Source organism: Oncorhynchus nerka, linkage group LG19 (genome assembly GCF_034236695.1).
Source record: "Oncorhynchus nerka isolate Pitt River linkage group LG19, Oner_Uvic_2.0, whole genome shotgun sequence".
In the NCBI taxonomy this organism is placed as follows: Eukaryota; Metazoa; Chordata; class Actinopteri; order Salmoniformes; family Salmonidae; genus Oncorhynchus; species Oncorhynchus nerka.
In genome coordinates, this window is record NC_088414.1 from 34336241 (window position 1) to 34361093 (window position 24853).

The following is a 24853-nucleotide window of genomic DNA, read 5'->3' on the forward strand; positions in this document are numbered from 1 at the left end:
TATTCCAATGTGTACCAGTTTAGTATGCAGCTGATTACACAAGTTATCTGAGATATTTTTCAAAACAAAAAACAGACACCGGTCTTATTGTTTTAATCAAATGTATTTTTGTATAGGTTGTTTCTCAACAACCTAACCAAGAGAGACTTACAGTACTGTGGACCCTTTGACAATGCTTTGCCTTTGACCATGTCACAGTGGTGGCTTCAAGTGCCCTGGACACAAGGGACAAAAAGCTTATCATATGATTCATATTATTTGGAAGGAGTTCTATAAAAAGAACATTGTCAAGACAAAGAGCAATTGCAATGTGTCAACAAAAGCTTAATAAGACTGTGGTTGGGATTTGATTGACACAGTTGGTGAACCGTGTATAGTCCCCTTGAGTCACTTAGCTTTTTTTAATACTCTGGCCTTGTTTCAAACTGACTTCAAGCTCCTACCACTAGGTCCTTTCAACACCAGATTGTTTACACTGTTCCTATCCTTCCTGATATTGGAAGGGGGAAATAACTGTATAATGATAGGGACTTAACGTAGTTTGAAACTGTGCCTCGGGGTTGAATGTCTCCCAATTACAGCCATAACCACATGTGCATTCTACCCTTGACTGATTTAGGCATTTGACAGTGAAAGATCCTTTCTTATGACAAGTCCACACAGACCAGGGATGTTTCAGTCAGAAGCAGGCATGGGCAGGGCAGTAGCATGTCTGGGTCTTAGCAGTGCTTTGACTGTATCTGCACTGTTCACTCAGCACCAGCAGGGGGCATCCCTCTTGTTCAGCTCTAGCAGGTGGGCCTCCACCTCCTCGGCATCATCTGCAAACCGTTCTGTGAAGGAGCGGATCAGTCCGGCTGCACTACCCTCGTATTCCACCAGCTCCACACTTTCACCTGCATCACACAATACATCAAGTCTTAGAACAACAATGGCGTATGTGCCAGTAGAATGGTTTAGGCTGGGTGATAAAAAAAAGTCTTATTATCAAGAAAGTAGACCACTTAGTAGGAAGATATATAAAGGGCCATTTAAAATGTAGACGTGTGTCTTGGCATTAGGACAGGGGGAAAAAGACTGACCTTTGACCCTTGTGTTGGCCTGAACAAACATCTTGCGAGCCTCTTTGCGCAGGAGAACAGTCTCCCGCAGGCGCAGAAAGTTGTGAGAACCAGTGTCTGACACAGCTGAGTAGCCCTCATACAGAGCTCTGCCTCCCTCCACATCAGCTGTGGACTTGATGACCTGCAGGGACATGGATTATAATGGGTCAAATAGGAGACTTGATTAGATTTTTAAATTTAATATCAATGGCTGGTAATTTACCCCTGTAATCCCAGCCATGACCAAGACATTTTCTAGGCTTCTACGACTGTACCTGTAGTTTGCATAGGAACCTCTCGATGGCAGCTTTGCCCACAGTGTGGACCTTGCTGCGGTCCAGTGTTATGAGGGCATCTGGGCACCCATCCTTTCCTGTGCTCTCCTTCAGGTTCACCAGCCCCTCGCCAGCCTCCAGGAGCACCCGTAGGATCACAAAGCGAGCCTGCATGTGGGCCTGAGACAGAGACAACAGGAGGTTCAGTCAAACAGATACAAGGGGTCACATATAGCCTCATACTACCAGACTGATTAACACTGTAGCGAACCATTCATGTAAACACGCGAGATCATGCTGGCTCACGGGACTAGCGCTCAGTCAGTGGGAAAGCAATTCAAAAGAGCTTTAGAGTAAGAAAGACAGCATGATAGGCTGTACTATACAAAGGACTGAACTCCGCTGACCTGTCTCCAGCTCTTGCTCTCGGGGGTAAAGAACTCCAGGCCCAGTAGGCCAGCTCGCACCATGTTGAGCCAGTTGATGTACACCACCTCCTTTGCATCCTCGTCCTCATGGCCAAAGATACTGCAAACCCACAGGGACATCATCCTCGTTAGAGCATCCTGACCCATATAAGATCACTGTTTATATATTCATGTAGCTTCAGTGAGTACCAGAGTATGTGTGTGTGCACTTGCGTAAAGATACCTGAGCACGTGTTTGTTGAGGCAGAGGTAAAGCCCCACACACTCGGCCCTGCACTCTTCATAGGAGCAAGAAATAGTGGAAAATTTGCTGTCCCATGTTTCATTGCCTTTGTACCAGGTGGTGATCTGAAGCACATAAACCATACGTTAGACAATACTTAAACCAGAAATTTCAAGACTTAAATCAAGATCATAGATACACTATATATATAAAAGTATGTGGACACCCCTTCAAATGAGTGGATTCGGCTATTTGCTGACAGGTGTATAAAATCGAACACACAGCCATGCAATCTCCACAGCCAAACATTTGTAGTAGAATTGCCTTACGGAAGAACTCAGTGACTTTCAACATGGCACCGTGATAGGATGCCACCCTTCCAACAAGTAAGTTTGTTACATTTCTGCCCTGCTAGAGCTGCCCGGTCAACCGTAAGTGCTGTTATTGTGAAGTGGAAATGTCTACGAGCAACAACGGCTCAGCCACGTAGTGGTAGGCGACACAAGCTCACATAATGGGACACATAATGGGACCTGAAGCGCATAAAAGGGTCTGTCCTCAGTTGCAACACTCAGTACCGAGTTCCAAACTGCCCCTGGAAGAAGCATGGGGAGCTTCATGAAATGGGTTTCCATGGCCAAGCAGCTGCACACAAGCCTAAGATCACTATGCGCAATGCCAAGCGTTGGGTGGAATGGTGTAAAGCTCGCCGCCATTGGACTCTGGAGCAGTGGAAACGCATTCTCTGGAGTAATGAATCATGCTTCACCATCTGGCAGTCTGATGGATGAATCTGGGTTTGGCGGAGGCCAGGAGAAAGCTACCTGCCCGAATGCATAGTGCCAACTGTAAAGTTTGGTGGAGGAGGGATAATGGTCTGGGGCTGTTTTTTATGGTTTGGGCTAGGCCCCTTAGTTCCAGTGAAGGAAAATCAATGCTACAGCATTCAATTATATTCTAGACGATTCTGTGCTTCCAACTTTGTGGCAACAGTTGAGGGAAGGCCCTTTCCTGTTTCAGCAAGACAATGCCGCTGTGCACAAAACGAGGTGCATACAGAAATGGTTAGTCGCGATCGATGTGGAAGAACTTGACTGGCCTGCACAGAGCCCTGACCTCAACCCCATCGAACACCTTCGGGATGAATTGGAACACTGAATGCGAGCCAGGCCTAATCGCCCAACATCAGTGCCGACCTCACTAATGCTCTTGTGGCTGAATGGGAGCAAGTCCCCGTAGCGATATTCCAACATCTAGTGGAAACCTTCCCAGAAGAGTGGAGGCTGTTATAGTAGCAAGGGGGGACTGGTCATGGCTCAACTGGGGGGGCGGGGGGCAACTCCATATTAATGCCCATGATACTGGAATGAGATGTTTGACGAGCAGGTGTCCACATTTTTCTGGTCATGTGCTTTACCCCGACAATAAATGATGCTGTCTCAGAATCAGTCCAAAGCAAAGAATTAAGAAAACTTACGATACCAAATGACTGATGTATAGACTCACCTGTTCTCCAGTCTCCGGATTTCGAACATTATCCTGCTCGAAGTTGAAATTCCCCTTCTCATCCTGTACACGTGACAGCACATAATGATACACTTAATCAATCACAATGGCTGTAACTGAAAACCATACATTTAGATATCAAAGGAGCAATGTGCAGTTCAATCAATAGCAAAGCGGTCACCTGGCCACTGTTATGGTAAACAGCTTGGGGGGGGGCTGAGCTGGAGAAATGTAAGCACTCAAATGCATAGACTAGGCTATGGATGCAAAGACTGACCATGCATGACATGAGCATGGATGAAGAGGACTCGCTCTCGCTCACCTGGACAAAGAGCTTCCCACTGCCATGGCCCAGCAGCTCATGGAGGCCAACCTGCACCTCAAAGGAGGGCCCCTTCCACTTAATGTACATATCCTGAAAGACAGAGAGCGACCATTGAAGGAACTGAAAAAGATCCGACTGAGACATAAATTGTATCTTTGATAGGGCCCTGTGTTCTGTGCAATAATGCCACATGACCTGGATTTTAACATTAATTTAATGTTTTACCATAAATGTATCTAGCTTTTTTTCATGTCAGATAGTCCAGAACCATTCCAAGACAATTGCTTTCAGTTTTGGTCATAGTGAGCTTGTCGTTTACCTTGTCTTCCTCATCCAGGAAGGTGAGCTTGTCCTTCTGGGTAGCGTAGGCCACAGCAAGCACATTGCCCAAGGATACATTCTTAAAGCCCTCCGACTGTCTGATGTCATCATCTGGACACAGATCAGACACACAGAGTTAACGTTTAGCTGAAGTCGTGCTACCTGTCCCAGACCTGCCGTTTTCAACTCTCTAGAGACAGCAGGAGTGGTAGAGATACTCTGAATGATCGGCTATGAAAAGCCAACTGACATTTACTCCTGAGGTGCTGACTTGCTGCACCCTCGACAACTACTGTGATTATTATTATTTGACCATGATGGTCATTTATGAACATTTGAACATCTTGGCCATGTTCTATTATAATCTCCACCCAGCACAGCCAGAAGAGGACGAAGAGGACTGGCCACCCCTCATAGCCTGGTTCCTCTCTAGGTTTCTTCCTAGGGAGTTTTTCCTAGTCACTGTGCTTCTACACCTGCATTGCTTGCTGTTTGGGGTTTTAGGCTGGGCTTCTGTACAGCACTTTGAGATATCAGCTGATGTAAGAAGGGCTATATCAAATAAATTTGATTTGATGATTAAGAGATCATTCCAAGACCATAAGAAACTGTGGATCAGTCATGTCAATATTAAAGAGATAAAGAGTCCGTTGGAAGTGGCACTCACAGTTGGGAATGTTAATGCCAGCTGGAATGCCACTGCCAGCGAATGTCAGTACGTCCAGGGAGGTGAAGTCTGGCAGGAGGAAACGGTCCTTCTCAAAGTCTTTTGGCCATGGCAGCTCTGGCAGCAGCACCTCGGCTGAGCTCACCAGCTTAGCAAAGCGTTCACTCATGGCCTTGTTCACCACAGCCACAAAGCCTGAGGGAAGCAAAGACAAAACCCAATAAGATCACCAATGAGTCTTCCAAAACATGTCATGATAAAAGGGGTGATATTGATAACACATGCTTTGCCTCTTCATTTGTACCTTCAAACTCTCCCCTGGAACCAAAGGGATCCCTGTAGCTCTCGATAAAGCCAATATAACTAGGAGAGAAATGGGAAAAAGAAGAACAGAAAATTAAGGAATTGCTACTTTTATTTCATCCTGAGTGGAAGGCAATGCTCTCTCACCTCTCAACGATGGGTCCCTTGTCTTTGATCCAGAAACGAGAGCCCTCCTTGTGCGCCTCTATGGACCCAAAGGTGAAACTCTGTGCATATTCCTCCAGCATTCGCTTCTGGTTCTCATTGGCAGCATGGTCCTGTCATCAAGGACAAGACGTTGACACGAGACCAAACACACATTTCTAAGATGCACTAGTAGTTTTGAAACATTTTTTAATTGATAAAGGGACAAAAAAACAGTGCATTCAGAAAGTATTCAGACCCTTTGACTTTGTCTACAGTTTTGTTACATTACAACCTTATTCTAAAATAGATTTTTTTTTCTTGATTTTTTTCCCATCAATCTACACACAATACCCATAATAACAAAGCGAGAATAGGTTTTTAGAAACTTTTGCAATGTATTAAAAACAGAATTACCTTATTTACATAAGTATTCAGACCCCTTGTTATGAGACTCGAAATTGAACTCAGGTGCATCCTGTTTCCATTGATCATCCTTGAGTTGTTTCTATAACTTGATTGGAGTCTACCTGTGGTAAATGTATTTGATTGGACATGATTTGGAAAGGCACACACCTGTCTACATAAAAAGGTCCCACAGTTAACAGTGCATGTCAGAGCAAAAACCAAGCAATGAGTTCGAAGGAATTGTCCGTAGAGCTCCGAGACAGGACTGTGTCGAGGCACAGATCTGAAAAAGGGTAACAAAAACATGTCTGCAGCATTGAAGGTAGAGGTCGACCGATTAATCACAATGGCCGATTAATTGGGGCCGATTTCAAGTTTTCATAACAATCGGAAATCGGTATTTTTTTTACACCTTTATTTAATCTTTATTTAACTAGGCAAGTCAGTTAAGAACACATTCTTATTTTCAATGACGGCCTAGAAACGAGGCAGAACGACAGATTTTTTACCTTGTCAGCTCGGGGGATCCAATCTTGCAACCTTACAGTTAACTAGTCCAACGCTCTAACCACCTGCCTCACGAGGAGGAGACTGCCTGTTACGCGAATGCAGTAAGCCAAGGTAAGTTGTAAACTAGCATTAAACTTATCTTATAAAAAAACAATCAACGACTGTCGTTGCTCCAATGTGTACTTAACCATAAACATCAATGCCTTTCTTAAAATCAATACACAAGTATATATTTTTAAACCTGCATATTTAGCTCAAAGAAATCCAGGTTAGCAGGCAATATTAACCAGGTGAAATTGTGTCACTTCTCTTGCGTTAATTTCACGCAGAGTCAGGGTATATGCAACAGTTTGGGCCGCCTGGCTCTTTGCAAACTAATTTGCTAGAATTTTACGTAATTGTGACATAACATTGAAGGTTGTGCAATGTAACAGGAATATTTAGACTCCTGGATGCCACCCGATAAAATACGGAACCGAATAAACGTTTTGTTTTCGAGGTGATAATTTACGAATTTGACCTGAGGCTCGTATTTCTGTGTGTTTATTATAGTGAAGTCTATGATTTGATATTTGATAGAACAGTCTGACTGAGGGGTGGTAGGCAGCAGCAGGCTCGTAATAGTCAAAGGTATATGGTTTAGAGAGATAGTCGACGCGTTATAATTCCTGTAATAACTTGTGGCTGAACATGAAAGGGGTTCCTTCGTTATTTTACCGTTCATGTCTTCCATAGAGAATGTCTTGATCTACTTCAAATAAGGTCTGTGTTTCGTGCTTAAACCGCCTCTGTTCATGTCTTCCATAGAGAATGTCTTGAGCTACTTCAAATAAGGTCTGTGTTTTGTACTTAAACCACCTCAGCGTTTTGATACCCGTGTAAATCTCACTAGGATAAGGTAACGTTTGTCAAAATATTTTCATAAATCCACTCTACAAAAAAAATGATCTTCGCTTATATTTAGCCAATATTGATCAGAGTTACCATGATATCTACACAGTTATAAAATTGGCAAGGTGGTGTAAGCCTACACGAAACACAGACCTTATTTTAAGTGAATCTAAAAATATCCTATGGAATAAATGACTGAAGGAACCGCTTTTCAGATTTTGCTAGAAGGTGTCATGGGAATTATGACTCGCACTTTGGTAGTAAATTCTTACCATGTCCATTATTAAAATAGGATTTCCTGCATATAGAAATTAGTTGTTTTCAACATTCATCACAGGCAACTTAAACTCTATTTTTATTCAAACAGTTGAGAGTATTTGTCTCCTAAGCAGACTCTTCAGTAGCATTGTCACTTCAGAGCTGTGTGTGTGTTTTACAGATGGCAGAGAAAAGCAGAGCACCAGTGTGGGACTATTACATGGAATTGGCACCAGGGAAAGCAAGGTGACTTATTTGTGATAAAGATGTAAGCATGGGGTCAGCAACGGCTAAATCAAAAAATACCACCAACCACCTTAAGAACACCCATCCAAAAGCCCATAATATGTATTATATTAAGTTAAAATAAAAGTGTTCATTGTTCATTCAGTATTGTTGCAATTGTCATTATTACAAAAATCTGTGTGTGTGTGTATATACATATATATATATATATATATATATACACACACACACAGATTTTTGCCAATTCCATGTAATAGTCCCACACTGGTGCTCTGCTTTTCTCTGCCATCTGTAAAACACACACACAGCTCTGAAGTGACAATGATACTGAAGAGTCTGCTGAAGAGTCTGCAATATATATATATACACACATTTTTATTTATTTAAATCGGCATCTGCTTTTTTTTTGTCCTCCAATAATCGGTATCGGCGTTGAAAAATCATAATCGGTCGACCTCTAATTGAAGGTACCCAAGAATAGCCTCTATCATTCTTAAAAATGGAAGAAGTTTGGAACCACCAAGACTTCTCCTTGAGCTGGCCGCCCGGCCAAACTGAGCAACTGAGGGTGAAGGGCCTTGGTCAGGGAGGGGAGGTGAACAAGAACCCGATGGTCACTTTGACAGAGCTATAGAGTTCATCTGTAGAAATGGGAGAACATTCCAGAAGGACAAGCATCTCTGCAGCACTGCACTAATCAGGCCTTTATGGTAGAGTGGCCAGACAGAAGCCACTCTTCAGTAAAAGGCACATGATAGCCTGCTTGGAGTTTGCCAAAAGGCACCTTAAGGACACTCAGACCATGAGAAACAAGAATCTCTGGTCTGATGAAACCGCGACGCTCCACATCCAACCTGACAGAGCTTGAGAGGATCTGCAGAGAAGAATGGGAGAAACTCCCCAAATACAGGTGTGCCAAGCTTGTAGCGTCATACCCAAGAAGACTTGAGGTGGTAATCGCTGCTAAAGGTGCTTCACAAAGTACTGAGTAAAGGGTCTGAATACTTGTATACATTTATTTTATTTGCAAGAATGTCTAAAAACCTGTTTTTGCTTTGTCATTATTGGGTAGTGTGTATATTGAGGGGGAAAAAAAACATTTGATCCAATGTTGAATAAGGCTGTAACGTAACAAAATGTGGAAAAATTCAAGGGGTCTGAATAGTTTCCGAATGCACTGTACATTTGAATTAGAATATTGTCTTTGAACTCACCTTTGCTTTCTCCAGATTTTCACTCACTTTCTTCATAAGGTAAGCATAGTCTCCCCTGGACACCATGAAGACGCAGTCCTCAAAGTCGTATCTGCCACACCTGCTTTCTCCCTCCCCATCCACTGCACAGTCTACAGCAAAGACAGATACAGGGGATTTAATAAAGAGAATGCATTACTGACATTAACAGAAAAATAACTAGTGTTTCCTTAATTAGCATAGCTTTTTAAAAAGGACCTGGCACTCTCACCCTTCTGCTCAGCTGACGCCAGGCGCACCTCATAGCTGGCCTTCCCTTCTTCTGATTTGTTCTTGAACAGTCGTGTGTTGTAGGCACTCAGGTTCTGGAAGGGAGACACTTATATAAATGTACATTTTAGTCATTTAGCAGACGCTCTCATCCAGAGTGACTTACAGGAGCAATTAGGGTGAAGTGCCTTGCTCAAGGGCACATCAACAGATGATTATTCACCTAGTTGGCTTGGGGATTCGAACCAGCGACCTTTCTGTTACGCCCAACGTTCTTAACCGCTAGGCTACCTGCCGCCTAAATCCTTAAATACTAATAACACAGACATAAGACAAACTTGAATACACACCTTTGAATCCAGGAATTTCTGGGCCAACTCTGCATCCTCCAAGCAACAGTTCCCTGAGAAGTATGTGGTGACTCCCTGAGAACAAGAAATAAAGTAACATCATTATCAACACCTAGGCTACAGTATACAGGATTTATTCAAACAACTAAGGCTGCCAATAAGACAACCCATCACCACATAAGGCATGAGTAAGATAAAAGCTTGGCATCATGAAGTCTCTCACTTTGTCCCCCAAGCCCAGCTGTTTCTGTTGGTCCTCCAGGGAGAAGAGGAGGGTGGAGCAGCTGTCCCACAGGGCCTCCATCTCACTGGGGCTGTCCTGGAATGCCTGGCTCTGCCACACAAGGGCCTTCAGCTTCTCCTAAACCGCAATAAGTGGTTATTAAAGGCCACCGTCGTGATTATGTCAAGGCTTTTTTTATAATACATTCCGTTATAAAAGTGAGGATGATCTACCTTGGGGAGGTTGGGAATGAACTTGGTGTCTCCAAATGACTTGTAGTTTCCCATGTTGGCATAGAGACCAGCAGCATAAACAAGAAAGGCCTGTAAATACGGAAGAAAAATAGCTATTATTGTCTAGTCAGGCGGAGTTACAGAAGACATGTTTATTACAACAGGCTGAGTGGATGGGAGTATGAGCAAGTGGAGTGGATGTGTGACATATTCAACACAAGGTGTAGTTTGTACTCTAAAGCCTATATTCTAATGGAACTCTAAGCCTCTACCATCACTGTGTGTGTGTGTGTGTGTATACACAAATTCGAATTCTATGGTGAAAACATTGTTTGACTCAGTTTTTATCTCAAGGCTCTGTAGGTAGGTGTATTACTTGACCTGGTACTCTTCAGGACTAAGTCCAGCTGCAGTGGCCATGCTCTCCAGCTGTGCTGCTGGCTGCTTGCGGAACAGCCTCTGTAAGAGAACGAAGATGGAGGCAGACTCAGGCGAGGTCTGCAGCAGCACAGCCAGTCCTCCGTACCAGGCAGACCGGGAGAGGTAGTGCGCATAGAGCTTTTCTCTAGGGGACAGCAGGCGAAAGGCTTCAGTACAGTCCAGCGCAGAGATCCCAATGTCATTGGGGAGGAAGTACTGAGAGTCCACCATGGTGAACAACAATCTGGACGCTTGCAGCTGCCTCTTCAACACAACACTCACTGTTGAGAATCTGTAGATGTAAACGAAATGCATATTATTAGCTGCAAGAAATGTTTCTACATGTATGGTTACATTTCCACACTAACATTATGTCTCAAGTCATCAGGTGAGAAGTTCTGAGAATCCTTCCTAGCTGTAACTTTAACTAAATACATTGCATGATAAAGCCATCAATACTAGCTAGACAGCTACATCACGTTTAACAACGAAGGAGCAGATTGGCTGACATTGCCATTCCATGGCTGCTGTGGCTTCTGCTACTTAGCAGGAGGACGAAAAGGACAGTTTTACAGAAAGACTAGCAGTCTTTAAATCTTCTGTGTAACAGCTGGGAAAAATGGGACGATTAGGAGTACAATGCATTTCTCATCCCTGAGGTACATTTTCCAAACCATATCTCGCAGCGGCTCCGGGGTAACTCAGGCCATGTCTACACTTGACAGATCATGCAGCTTTTGATTCTAATCATGTGAGTTGTGATCATGAAATTCCGAACACGTCATGCGTCAGCTGCATTTAAATGTGCACCATGTCCACATTATGTCCTGATTCCTTTTTCCAATGCCTGTATGCATTCTGCAAATGGTGGAACATGCTAAATCTGACAACACAACTTAATGGCAACTACTTTATCCAGCTAACAGGTTAGCCAAACAAAAATATATATTTTTGATATAATTTCTTTTATGAAGCCAGCAAACACGTTCCTCATACACTAGGAACGTATTTCATCCAACATTTAATGAAAAAAGGTGCCTCTTGCTCCCAAAACCACGTTTTATGGAGACTTGTGTGCAGAGCACTGCTGACGTCGCCCACTGTATGTGCTTTCGATAGCCTGATTGCGTCCAGACTGAGAGGAAAGCTGGACACAATGTGTCCCTGACCACTACCTGAAGTTGTGGTTATATATTTCTTTTTACATTTAACTAGGCAAGTCAGTTAAGAACAAATTATTGCCTTGTTCAGGGGCAGAACGATAGATTTTTACCTTGTCAGCTCGGGGATTCGATCCAGCAACATTTCGGTTACTGGCCCAACGCTCTAACCACTAGGCTACCTGCCACTCTGATCCAACCACAATGCGACTAGACCCGATCTTCGATTCTAATTGTGGAAGTCACATGTAAGTGTCAAGTGTAGACACACCCATAAAACTTAAATATGTAACTTTTTGGGTGACCTGACCAAATTCACATAGAAATGTGAGTTATAAATCTGTCATTCTCATTGAAAGCAAGTCTAAAAAGTGGTAGATCTGTTCTATGGGGGCTATTTCTATGCTTCCTGTTTTTAAGTTTTGCTTTTACTTTCAGTTTTGTACACAAGCTTCACACAGCTGAAAATACAATATTTTTGGTTATGGAAAATATATTTCACAGCGGTTTGGATCGGGGATGGGTAACTTTGATGGAGGTGGGAGCCACAAAAAAATGGAACCCCCATCTTCCGAGAAAAACATTTTGAAAGCTCCCCTCGTGACAGCGAAGATAAAAAAAAAAAATACAAAACGTAATTTCCTGCAAATGTACACATTTTGCAATGGGGCGGAGAGAAGATTTAGAATTTTTCTAACGAATTTCATGCAATTCTACTCATTTTGCCACGGAGTAGAGAAAAATGTGCAGTTTTTCAGCTAATTTCCGGCAATTCTACACATTTTGCAAAAGGGTTGACGAAAATGTTCGCCGTTTTAAATATAACCGATTATCAATGGGCCCCACCCAGGTCTATAATTCAACCATGCTTACTACAAGTTTAGATAGCTGGCCCCTAGACTAACTTAGCAATCAAATAATTTTTTGCTGACAATGGTATTGAGTAACTGTTGATGCACAACCACATTTCTAAATTGCACCCTGTGTATTCTATTATTTTAACTCTCAAAAATTGAGACCCAGACTGAGTTCCCAAAAATAATAATAACATATATATATATATATTATATACACACACACACACACACTCAGTAAAAAAAGAAACGTCCCTTTTTCAGGACCCTGTCTTTCAAAGATAATTTGTAAAAATCCAAATAACTTTACAGATCTTCATTGTAAAGGTTTTAAACAACGTTTCCCATGCTTGTTCAATGAACCAAACAATTAATGAACATGCACCTGTGGAACGGTCATTAAGACACTAACAGTGTAAGCTGTAGTCAATTAAGGTCACAGTTATAAAAACTTAGGATACTAAAAGAGGCCTTTCTACTGACTCTGAAAAACACCAAAAGAAAGATGCCCAGGGTCCCTGCTCATCTGCATGAATGTGCCTTGGACATGCTGCAAGGAGGCATGAGGACTGCAGATGTGGCCAGGGCAATAAATTGCAATGTCTGTACTGTGAGACACCTAAGACCGCGCTACAGGGAGACAGGACGGACAGCTGAATGTCCTCGCAGTGGCAGACCACATGTAACAACACCTGCACAGGATCGGTACACCCGAACATCACATCTGCGGGACATGTACAGGATGGCAACAACAATTGCCCTAGTTACACCAGGAACGCACAATCCCTCCATCAGTGCTCAGACTGTCTGCAATAGGCTGAGAGAGGCTGGACTGAGGACTTGTAGGCCTGTTGTAAGGCAGGTCCTCACCAGACATCACCTGCAACAAACATCACCTATGGGTACAAACCCACCGTCGCTGGACCAGACAGGACTGGCAAAAAGTGCTCTTCACTGACGAGTTGAGGTTTTGTCTCACCAGGGGTGATGGTCGAATTCGCGTTTATCATCGAAGGAATGAGCGTTACACCGAGGCCTGTACTCTGGAGCGGGATTGATTTGGAGGTTGAGGGTTCATCATTGTCTGGGGCGGTGTGTCACAGCATCATCGGACTGAGCTTGTTGTCATTGCAGGCAATCTCAAAGCTGTGCGTTACAGGGAAGACATCGTCCTCCCTCATGTGGTACCCTTCCTGCAGGCTCATCCTGACATGACCCTCCAGCATGACAATGCCACCAGCCATACTGCTCGTTCTACGCGTGATTTCCTACCAGACTGGAATGTCAGTGTTCTGCCATGGCCAGCGAAGAGCCCAGATCTCAATCTCATTCAGCACGTCTGGGACCTGTTGGATCGGAGGGTGAGGTCTAGGGCCATTCCTCACAGAAATGTCCAGGAACTTGCAGGTGCCTTGGTGGAAGAGTGGTGTAACATCTCACAGCAAGAACTGGCAAATCTGGTGCATTCCATGAGGAGATGCACTGCAGTACTTAATGCAGCTGGTGGCCACACCAGATACTGACTGTTACTTTTGATTTTGACCCCCCCTTTGTTCAGGGACATATTATTCAATTTCTGTTAGTCACATGTCTGTGGCACTTGCTCAGTTTATGTCTCAGTTGTTGTATCTTGTCATGTTCATACAAATATTTACACATTAAGTTTGCTGAAAATAAACGCAGTTGACAGTGAGAGGACGTTTCTTTTTCTTCCCGAGTTTATATACACTGAACAAAAATATAAACATTAAAGTGTTGGTCCCATGTAAGCATTTCTCCTTTGCCAAGATAATCCATCCACCTGATAGTTGTGGCATATCAAGAAGCTGATTAAACAGCATGATCATTACACAGGTGCACCTTGTGCTGGGGACAATGAAACACTAAAACAACACAATGCCACAGATTACTCAAGTTGAGGGAGCATGCAATTGGCATGCTGACTGCAGGAATGTCCCCCAGAGCTGTTGCTAGAGAATTGAATGTTCATTTCTCTACCATGAGCCACCCCCAACATCATTTTTGAGAATTTGGCAGTATTTCCAACTGGCCTCACAACCACAGACCACATGTATGGCTTTGTGTGGGCCACAATCAACAGCCTGATCAACTCTATGCGAAGGAGATGTATCGCACTGCATCAGGCAAATGGTGGTCCAGATACAGATACTAACTGGTTTTCTGATCCTTTAAAAACATATATATTTTTTAAAGGTATCTGTGACCAACATATGCATATCTGTATTTCCAGTCATTTGAAATCCATAGATAAAGGCCTAATAAATGTATTTAAATTGAATTATTTCTTTATGAACTGTAACTCAGTAAAATCTTTGCAATTGTTGCATGTTACATTTATATTTTTTTGTTCAGTGTATAAATACTTTTTTATTTTGGCCTCCAAAAGGTCCACGAGTCACAAAATGTAAGCATAATGTATGCACAAACTGTTTCGGATGGGGAGCATGCTGTGGCCTTCAACCTAAATATAATGTCTCTCTGACCCTAGTGCAACTGTAATAAAGCGGGTCGGATCCGCTGGCTACTAGCCATCTAGCTAGGTTAGCCAGTGGGAGCGAATGGGTTGGTTCAATAAAACATTAAGGTACTAACTAACTAGCTAGGATAAACTCCAGATTTTGCAATATAGATTGCCGCGAAAAGAACATTCGTAACGCCGGTGTTCATTCGAAAACATACACTTTTTAACTTATATAACGTTATAGTAATAGTGGAACATGGTAGCAGCCGGTAGCTAGTTATCCAGTTACCGCTATGTATTGGGGTGTAATCATTACGCCGATTCTGTTGCAAAAGTTTCGTCTATTAACAAAACGTTTTGTGAATGCAAACGAGAGATAAGGTCCCTCTCTGTTTCGTTCCATTTCCTCGGTTTGGTTCTTAAACAGTAAACAGTTTCCGTAATGAATACACCCCTGGCTAACAGCTAACCTTAGCTAGCTAGTCAGCCGGCTAGCTAACATTGAGTGAGTAAATCCTCTGTCGCTTGCTACTGTACATTCACAATACGCAAGCCTTTAATCAGGTTACAAAGAAACATCCAGCAGTGATTATGGTGTATTTTTGTTGCCGTTAAATCAAGTTTGTATTAGGCTACACTACCTGATTATTTGTGGACACGTCTGAACGTCAAATTGCAATCTCACTCTCAAATTCACTTCCTATGTTCGTTCAATGCCAAGCCCGCCTGTCTTCTTCGGTGGGGGGGGTTATCCAAAGTTATGGTGCATTACCGCCACCTGCTGTACTGGAGTGTCGGACTAGGGACATTGATCAACAATTTTTAATTAACTAGGCAAATCAGTTAAGAACAAATTCTTATTTACAATGACATTCTACCCTGAGCCAATTGTGCACAGTTCGGGACTCCCGATCATGGCCGGTTGTGATACAGCCCGGGATTGAACCCAGGTCAGTAGTGACACCTCTAGCACTGTAATACAGTGTCTTAAACCACTGCCCACTCAGTCTCCCAAACCAAATCCTACCTGCCAGCCCAGTTGCTCTTAAAAAAGAAAAACAACATTTTTGAGACTATATCTATTCAATATACTCTAAACTAATTTATTGTATCCTCTTCTCCCTCATACTAGATCTCAGCCTATCTTTTCCCCTCTGATACTGCCCACACTGTAGCAATACATGCTCCACAGTCTCTATTTCCTGACATTAATCACCATTTCCTGTTGGATGCTTTCCTATCACATTTAAAGTCTTATTCAACCAGCTTGTCCCACCTTCTTGTAAAAATAGCCTCCTCTCTTCTGTTCCTTCCTGCCATCCTCCCCAACTTTCCTCTGTACTTGAAATAAATGCCTGCTCTTACTATCTCTATTCCACTGCTCCTGCCATCTCTGCACCATCACTGTCCATATCAGGCGTATTGCCTCTGCCTTTCTCATTGAAACTACAACAACATCCCCAAGTGCTTGTTTAAAAAGTACATCAACTGCCTCGTTCCTCTCTAACCCACGTTCCCCTTTATCTGTCTAATCCTGCCATGGGTTTGTAGTACATCACAAAGCAGGTCTTGTCTGCTACGTGAGCTAAAGGACTGCAGACTCATCAACACTGCACATGAATCAGAGCAAATATCTACTCTGTCTGGCTTGACGTCCTCCACCCACTACAAGGCCAACAGTATGGCCATCAGCTCTGCCGCATATACAGCCAGGTGATCTGTAATACGTTTCCTGACTGCCACCACACATTCCTGCACTACAAATAATGACCCAGTACGTCCTGTCCTTACTCATCATCCCAGCATGCCTGTAAAATCACTTTCGCAGGATGAGACACCCCATGTCCCTGTAGGTATACCCAATAATTAATTGCCAGCTGTTGTCTCCTAATCTGCAAAGGCATATCCCCCATCTCCACCTGTAGTGCAGCCACTGGGGACGTTCGAAACGCCCCACTACATATTTTGTCACACCCTGATCTGGTTCACCTGTTCTTATGACTGTCCCCACCGCCTCCAGGCCTCCAGGTTATCCCCGGTGTATATATCCCTGTGTTTCCTGTCTCTCTGTGCCAGTTCGTCTTGTTTTGCCAAGTCAACCAGCGGTTTTCCTTGTTCCTATTTTTACCAGTCTCTGTTTGTTTCTAGTCCTCCTGGTTTCGACCCTTGCCTGTCGTGACTCCGAACCCACCTGCCTGTTCTGACTATCATCCTGCCTATAGGTCCACAGACGATGCAATCTCAACCACACTGCACACTGCCCTAACCCATCTGGACAAGAGGAATACCTATGTGAGAATGCTGTTCATCGACTACAGCTCGGCATTCAACACCATAGTACCCTCCAAGCTCGTCATCAAGCTCGAGACCCTGGGTCTCGACCCCGCCCTGTGCAACTGGGTACTGGACTTCCTGACGGGCCGCCCCCAGGTGGTGAGGGTAGGCAACAACATCTCCACCCTGCTGATCCTCAACACTGGGGCCCCACAAGGGTGCGTTCTGAGCCCTCTCCTGTACTCCCTGTTCACCCACGACTGCGTGGCCAGGCACGCCTCCAACTCAATCATCAAGTTTGCGGACGACACAACAGTGGTAGGCTTGATTACCAACAACGACGTGACGGCCTACAGGGAGGAGGTGAGGGCCCTCGGAGTGTGGTGTCAGGAAAATAACCTCACACTCAACGCCAACAAAACTAAGGAGATGATTGTGGACTTCAGGAAACAGCAGAGGGAACACCCCCCTATCCACATCGATGGAACAGTAGTGTAGAGGGTAGTAAGTTTTAAGTTCCTCGGCATACACATCACAGACAAACTGAATTGGTCCACTCACACAGACAGCATCGTGAAGAAGGCGCAGCAGCGCCTCTTCAACCTCAGGAGGCTGAAGAAATTTGGCTTGTTACCAAAAGCACTCAAAAAACTTCTACAGATGCACAATCGAGAGCATCCTGGCGGGCTGTATCACTGCCTGGTACGGCAACTGCTCCGCCCACAACCGTAAGGCTCTCCAGAGGGTAGTGAGGTCTGCACAACGCATCACCGGGGGCAAACTACCTGCCCTCCAGGACACCTACACCACCCGATGTTACAGGAAGGCCATAAAGATCATCAAGGACAACAACCACCCGAGCCACTGCCTGTTCACCCCGCTATCATCCAGAAGGCGAGGTCAGTACAGGTGCATCAAAGCTGGGACCGAGAGACTGAAAAACAGCTTCTATCTCAAGGTCATCAGACTGTTAAACAGCCACCACTAACATTGAGTGGCTGCTGCCAACACACTGACACTGACTCAACTCCAGCCACTTTAATAATGGGAATTGATGGGAAATGATGTAAAATATATCACTAGCCACTTTAAACAATGCTACCTAATATAATGTTACATACCCTACATTATTCATCTCATATGCATACGTATATACTGTACTCTATATCATCGACTGCATCTTTATGTAATACATGTATCACTAGCCACTTTAACTATGCCACTTTGTTTACATACTCATCTCATATGTATATACTGTACTCAATACCATCTACTGTATCTTGCCTATGCTGCTCTGTACCATCACTCATTCATATATCTTTATGTACATATTCTTTATCCCCTTACACTGTGTATGAGACAGTAGTTTTGGAATTGTTAGTTAGATTACTTGTTGGTTATTACTGCATTGTCGGAACTAGAAGCACAAGCATTTCGCTACACTCGCATTAACATCTGCTAACCATGTGTATGTGACAAATAAAATTGGATTTGATTTGAATTGATTTGTACTGTTTTTGGACTCAGATTTGGTTTCAGACCCCTGCCTGGCCTGACCTCGAAACAACCTATCGTCTGATACTGTTTGGACTCTGACCTGGTTTATGAACTCTCGCCTGTACCTGACCTACTCCCTTTGTTATAATAAATATCGGAGCTCTGCCTCCTGTGTCTGCATTTGAGTCTCGCCTTGTGCCCTTATATATTCTGAGTCCCTGCCCCTGTATGACAATGAGGTCTGGGCTGCTAAACCATAATGTATACTGCCATAGTCTATTACAGATCGGATCAATGCAACATACATGGTCCTCAATGAGGAACACCCAGCCCTCCCCACTCCTTCCCCGTCAGACCAGATCAATGCAACATACATGGTCCTCAATGAGGAACACCCAGCCCCCCCACTCCTTCCCCGTCAGACCAGATCAATGCAACATACATGGTCCTCGATGAGGAACGTCCAGCCCCCCCACTCCTTCCCTGTCAGATCGGATCAATGCAACATACATGGTCCTCAATGAGGAACACCCAGCCCCCCACTCCTTCCCTGTCAGATCGGATCAATGCAACATACATGGTCCTCGATGAGGAACGTCCAGCCCCCCCACTCCTTCCCCGTCAGACCGGATCAATGCAACATACATGGTCCTCGATGAGGAACGTCCAGCCCCCACTCCTTCCCTGTCAGACCAGATCAATGCAACATACATGGTCCTCGATGAGGAACGTCCAGCCCCCACTCCTTCCCTGTCAGATCGGATCAATGCAACATACATGGTCCTCGATGAGGAACGTCCAGATGATGCAACATACATGGTCCTCGATGAGGAACGTCCAGCCCCCCACTCCTTCCCAGTCAGACCGGATCAATGCAACATACATGGTCCTCGATGAGGAACGTCCAGCCCCCCACTCCTTCCCCGTCAGACCGGATCAATGCAACATACATGGTCCTCGATGAGGAACGTCCAGCCCCCCACTCCTTCCCAGTCAGACCGGATCAATGCAACATACATGGTCCTCGATGAGGAACGTCCAGCCCCCCCACTCCTTCCCCGTCAGACCGGATCAATGCAACATACATGGTCCTCGATGAGGAACGTCCAGTCCCCCCCACTCCTTCCCTGTCAGACCAGATCAATGCAACATACATGGTCCTCGATGAGGAACGTCCAGCCCCCACTCCTTCCCCGTCAGACCGGATCAATGCAACATACATGGTCCTCAATGAGGAACGCCCAGCCCCCCCCACTCCTTCCCCGTCAGACAGAGCAACACATTTAGCACCTTCTTACACTTTCCCACCACTCTCTCAATGTGTTCTGCCCAAGTCAGTCTAGTGTCAAAGTATACCCCAAGGAACCTGAATTTCCCCATCCTCTCCAAGTTTCTCCCATATAACCTCAAGCATACCTCATCTCCCACCTTCCTCCTGGAAAAGAACACTGTGTTTTCTCTACAGGGAACCTGAATCCCCACCGTTCTACCTCATCAATTGCTTCCTGTCCCTTCCTGACTATGTATGGCACATTTCTTCCCCTCTTCCATAAGGCCCCATCATCTGCAAATAACAACCTCCCAATATCCGTCTGTACCTGAGAGTAAACATCATTGATCATGATTGAGAACAACAGAGGACTAATCACGATCCTCTGTGGTGTACCGTTATCCACCCTCACCTGGATAGACCTTCCAAACAGGAAATCCTTTATCCAGTTGTACGTTCTTCCTCCTACCCCCATAATTTCAAGCTTGATTAACATATCATATGCCTTCTTCACATCAAAGACAGCTACAACAGTCTCCTTGTTCACCTGAGCCTTCCTGACCTCTGCTTCTAAGCAGAGCACTGGGTCCATAGTTACACTCCCCTTCCTAAACCCACTCTAATGATACTAGCCCCCTGCTCTCCAGGAAGTAAGTTAGCCTCTCCGTAATCATACTGTACATTCCATAATCTTACATACATATGATGTTAAAGTTACTGGCCGATAGCTTGTTGGCCTAGTTGGGTCCTTCCCTGGTTTCCAGATTGGTACCACTACTGCCTCCTTCCAACTGTCTGGTAGTTTCTCCTCCTCCCACACTCTGTTGTACAACACCAATACCTTATCCAGTGCCTCATCACTAAGATGGGTCAGCATAACATAGCACACCTCATCTTTCCCACGTGAAGTTAACCCAGCCTTACCTATAGCCCTGTTCATCTCTTCCATGGCAAATGGTGCATTCAACACATCATTTACCTCCTCTCTCCTATCCAGCACTCCAGGGTGCTCCTCTCTCATTCGCTCTCTCCCGCTCTGTCCCTCCTTTGACCATTTTTCAGAGCTATAAATTTGGACAAACGCTTTGACCATCATCTCTGCCTTCTCCTCATCTGTTACCGCCACATCCTTCCCACTCGTCAACACTGGATAACCCCACAACCCTTGTGACCCCACTCATCCTCTTAATCATCCCCCATAAATGTTCCCCTTCCAATGGTGTCACATAACCTGACACCAACATGACCTCATTGCCTGACGGATAGTTCTCCTCACCGGGGCCTGGGCCTGCTTATACTGAATCAGATGTTGGAAGTTATGTGTCCTTTTCAGTACTCTAAATGCCCTGTTCCTACTCCTCACCATTTCCCCTCACTCCTCCGTCCACCATTGAACTGTTTTCCTCCTCCTCCTCCCTGAACTCTTAGGTATAGCCTCAGTAGCTGCCCCCACTAACGCTGTTCTCACCGTTATTCATACTATCCACATCCCCTCTCATATCCACCCATCACCTGCTCACTGAGCTGCTGAAACTCATCCCACTTTGCCCTAACAAACAACCACCTGCCTACTCCATCCACTGACGCCTCCTCCTCCCTCTGGCCTACTATGGGGTAATAATCACTCCCTGCTGTCGACTCCTCCCTTAACTACCACTCAGATTCCTGCCATTGCACTAGATACGAGAGCGAGGTTCAAGGCAGACTCTTTCCCTGTGGCTACATCATTCCTGGTCCCTTGGCTGTCATTCAGGCTTACCAGAGATTTCATTTCTATCTGATTTTCCATCACTTTGCCATTTTCATTCATCTGTTACATCCCCCCATCCCCACACTTCCCATACTCATGCTCCCCTCCATACCTGGCACATCTCTTTTTCTCTTTACAGGCTGTTGCCACATGCCCTCTGTCAGTTATAACATCTTAAAGGCTTCGGGACACACACCCTCACATAATGTCTCATATATCCTAAGGGTTTCTTTATTTGGCAGTACCCTGTCCTTGAAGTGTAACAGAATACTCCACCCCTAACCCCACCCCTAACTCCACCCCTATCCCCATCCCTAGTTGCTGGAAATCTTTGAACATTCACTAGAACTCCTCCTCTCAAGTTGTTGCTCTCCTCTTCAGTGACAACACCGACATGCCCTCCTGTTATCACCCCTTTAATCCACTGCTTGATTAGTCCAGCTGCTCCATACCTCTCATGTTATCACCCCTTTAATCCACTGCTTGATCAGTCCAGCTGCTCCATACCTCTCCTGTTATCACCCCTTTAATCCACTGCTTGATCAGTCCAGTTGCTCCACACCTCTCCTGTTATCACCCCTTTAATCCACTGCTTGATCAGTCCAGCTGCTCCACACCTCTCCTGTTATCACCCCTTTAATCCACTGCTTGATCAGTCCAGCTGCTCCACACCACTTTACACTTCCCTATTTGCTTAACTCTGAGCTTTTTCCCTCTGCGCCAACATGAACACCAACAAGCTCCCATCTCTTAACACTTTAGCATTGACAACTTCCCCATCAACTCTTTTATCACAGCCGTCAACCTTATCGGACTCATCGCCCCTAAACTTCAGAATGACAGCTCCTCACCTCCATGCACTGCTATTTTGATATGTTAGGTTTATTTTATATAATAGAAGTTGTAATGCCTTAGGTTGTTACGAGTGTACTGATCTAAGTGTGATGCACGTGACATCCTGGCAACTTTGAGAAAAAAAAATTTATACCGGAGTTGTCCCTGTTGATATTCAAGAGGGTCTAAATCAAATTGCATGTTATTTGTCACAATGTGCTGAATACAACAGGTATAGTAGACCTTACCGTGAAATGTGAAACTTATGAGCCCTTTCCCAACAATGCAGAGTTAGTTGGTACGAGGTAGTTGAAGTAATTGAGGTAATATGTACATGTAGGTTAGGGGTAAAAGTGACTAGGTAATCATGATATATAATAAACAGAGGTCTTATGGCTTGGGAGTAGAAGCTGTGCAGGAGCATTTTTGTCCCAGACTTGGCACTCCGGTACCGCTTGCCGTGAGGTAGCAGAGAGAATAGTCTATGACTTGGGTGGCTGGGCCTTCCTCTGACACCGCCTGGTATAGAGGTCCTGGATGGCAGTGAGCTCTGCACCAGTGATGTACTGGCCGTACGCAATACGCTCTGTAGTGTCTTACGGTCAGATGCCAAGCAGTAGCCATACCAAGTGGTGATGCAGCCAGTCATGATGATCTCGTTGGTGCAGTTGTATAACTTTGAGGATCTGAGGCCCATGCCAAACCTTTTTAGAGCCTCCTGAGAGGGAAGACATGTCCTCTTAACGACTGTGTTGGTGTATTGGGACCATGATAGGTCCTTAGTGATGTGGACACAGAGAAACTTGAAGCTGTCGATCCCCTCCACTACAGCCCTGTCGGTGTAAATGGGTGCATGCTCAGCTCCTTTATTTCCCTGACGTTGAGGGAGAGGTTGTTGTCGTAGCACCACACTGCCAGGTCTCTGACCCCCTCGCAATAGGCTGTCTCATGGGTTGTGTCATCGGCAAACTTAATGATGGTGTTGGAGTCGTTCACAGCCACGCAGTCAAGGGTGAACAGGGAGTACAGGGGAGGACTAAGCACTCACCCCTGAGGGGCCCCCATGTTGAGGGTAACCATGGAGGATGTGTTTTTGCCTACCCTCACCACCTGGGGGCGGCCCATCAGGAAGTCCAGGATCCAATTGCAGAGGGAGGATCTATGCATATTTATGAGGCTACCATAGCGTCTCACTCTTCATTATATATACAGGCGGTTGACGTCAACGCCCCTCATCTAATATTTTAAAAAGTATTCAAAGAATGAGATATATCCATCAATCCAAAAAAAAAGGAAGACAGGGGACCGCAAGAGCTTGACAGTCCGCCATTCTGCTCTGTGGACAACAGTTAGAGTGGAAACACAAGCGTCTCATCATTCTATTTTAGTGACTCTGGTGATGGGTATGCCCAGAGTCTATATTGCTCTGGGTCTGGGTATGCCCATTCTGGATTCAAACACCACAAACATCAGATTAACATTTTTCTACTGTGGTCTACTGATATTTTTGTCTTTGTCAGCGCCCAGTCTAGTCTGACATTCTCACCCCTGGGGAGCCTCAAGAGAGCAGGGAAAAAGGATAAAACTAACTAAATATAATATAAATGACACAGTTTGAACTCAAACACAATTCACAGAGAAATGTATTGAAGTTTAGGAGTAAAATAACCAAACAAATGAAGCCCAATGAAACTTATAACAGTATGAAAATGTATGCATTCACTCTGGATCTGAGGGTGATAGCTAAGCATGTGTGTCAAACTCATTCCACAGAGGGCCTAGTGTCTGTAGGTTTTTGTTTTTTTCCTTTCAATTAAAGACCTAGACTATGGAGGACCAAGATGGCCGAAATAGATTTATTTATATGTTTTCATTTATTTTTGATTTGGGTCATCTTGGCCCTCCATACAAGACACCAAACAGCAACATCACGCGCTCAGATCATGTTCGAGCCTCAGATTGGACAGTCAAACCCACTTTCACATGCCATCATGGCTGAACAAATAAATACTATTTGTGTCCAGGTTAAACGTGCAACGTCCCTCATTATAAACAAACAGTCGGTTAATGCATACTTTTCAGATAATTTAGAAGCGATTGTCAGACGAAACAACAATGGCATTGAACCAATTGACAGAGATCTGGACATTCATCAGCAAATACGCAGTATCGTATTTGTGACAACCAAAGTGAAGTCAAAATTATTGATGAAATCGAAGTGTGTCAGCTGTATGGTGATTTGCGATTCGTAACTTACATTTTACCGGTACTACCAGTAGTAGTAGGCAAACCGATAACCCCAAGACGGAATGCGTTTGAAGTAACACCAAGACTTAATGCGTTTGAAGTGATGATGCGCTGCCGAGAACAGCTAGCATGTCCAGCAGAGTACATCGCCAGTTGCACTTCGTGCAGATCAGCAGCTCCACGATGAT

At 44.6% G+C, this 24853-nt stretch overlaps 1 protein-coding gene across 2 annotated transcripts; it reads right to left on the reverse strand.

The window, feature by feature from the left end:
* Positions 1–84: 84 nt before the first annotated feature.
* Positions 85–24827, reverse strand: dpp3 (dipeptidyl-peptidase 3). Of its 2 annotated transcripts, none has more exons than XM_065004893.1 (18): positions 24676–24827; positions 10259–10589; positions 9878–9967; positions 9645–9782; positions 9422–9496; positions 9073–9166; positions 8823–8953; positions 5299–5429; positions 5153–5211; positions 4849–5043; positions 4180–4292; positions 3858–3950; positions 3536–3598; positions 2030–2154; positions 1786–1906; positions 1379–1558; positions 1083–1245; positions 85–896 (listed from the first exon to the last, which is right to left on the reverse strand). In XM_065004893.1, exons 1-18 carry the CDS (start codon positions 24810–24812, stop codon positions 754–756), a joined length of 2382 nt encoding a protein of 793 aa, XP_064860965.1. In that variant the 5' UTR covers positions 24813–24827; the 3' UTR covers positions 85–753. The 2 variants fall into 2 exon arrangements, with proteins under 2 accessions (XP_064860965.1, XP_029476799.1); XM_029620939.2 differs by lacking the exon at positions 24676–24827 and adding an exon at positions 15435–15520.
* Between the last annotated feature and the right edge of the window lie 26 nt (positions 24828–24853).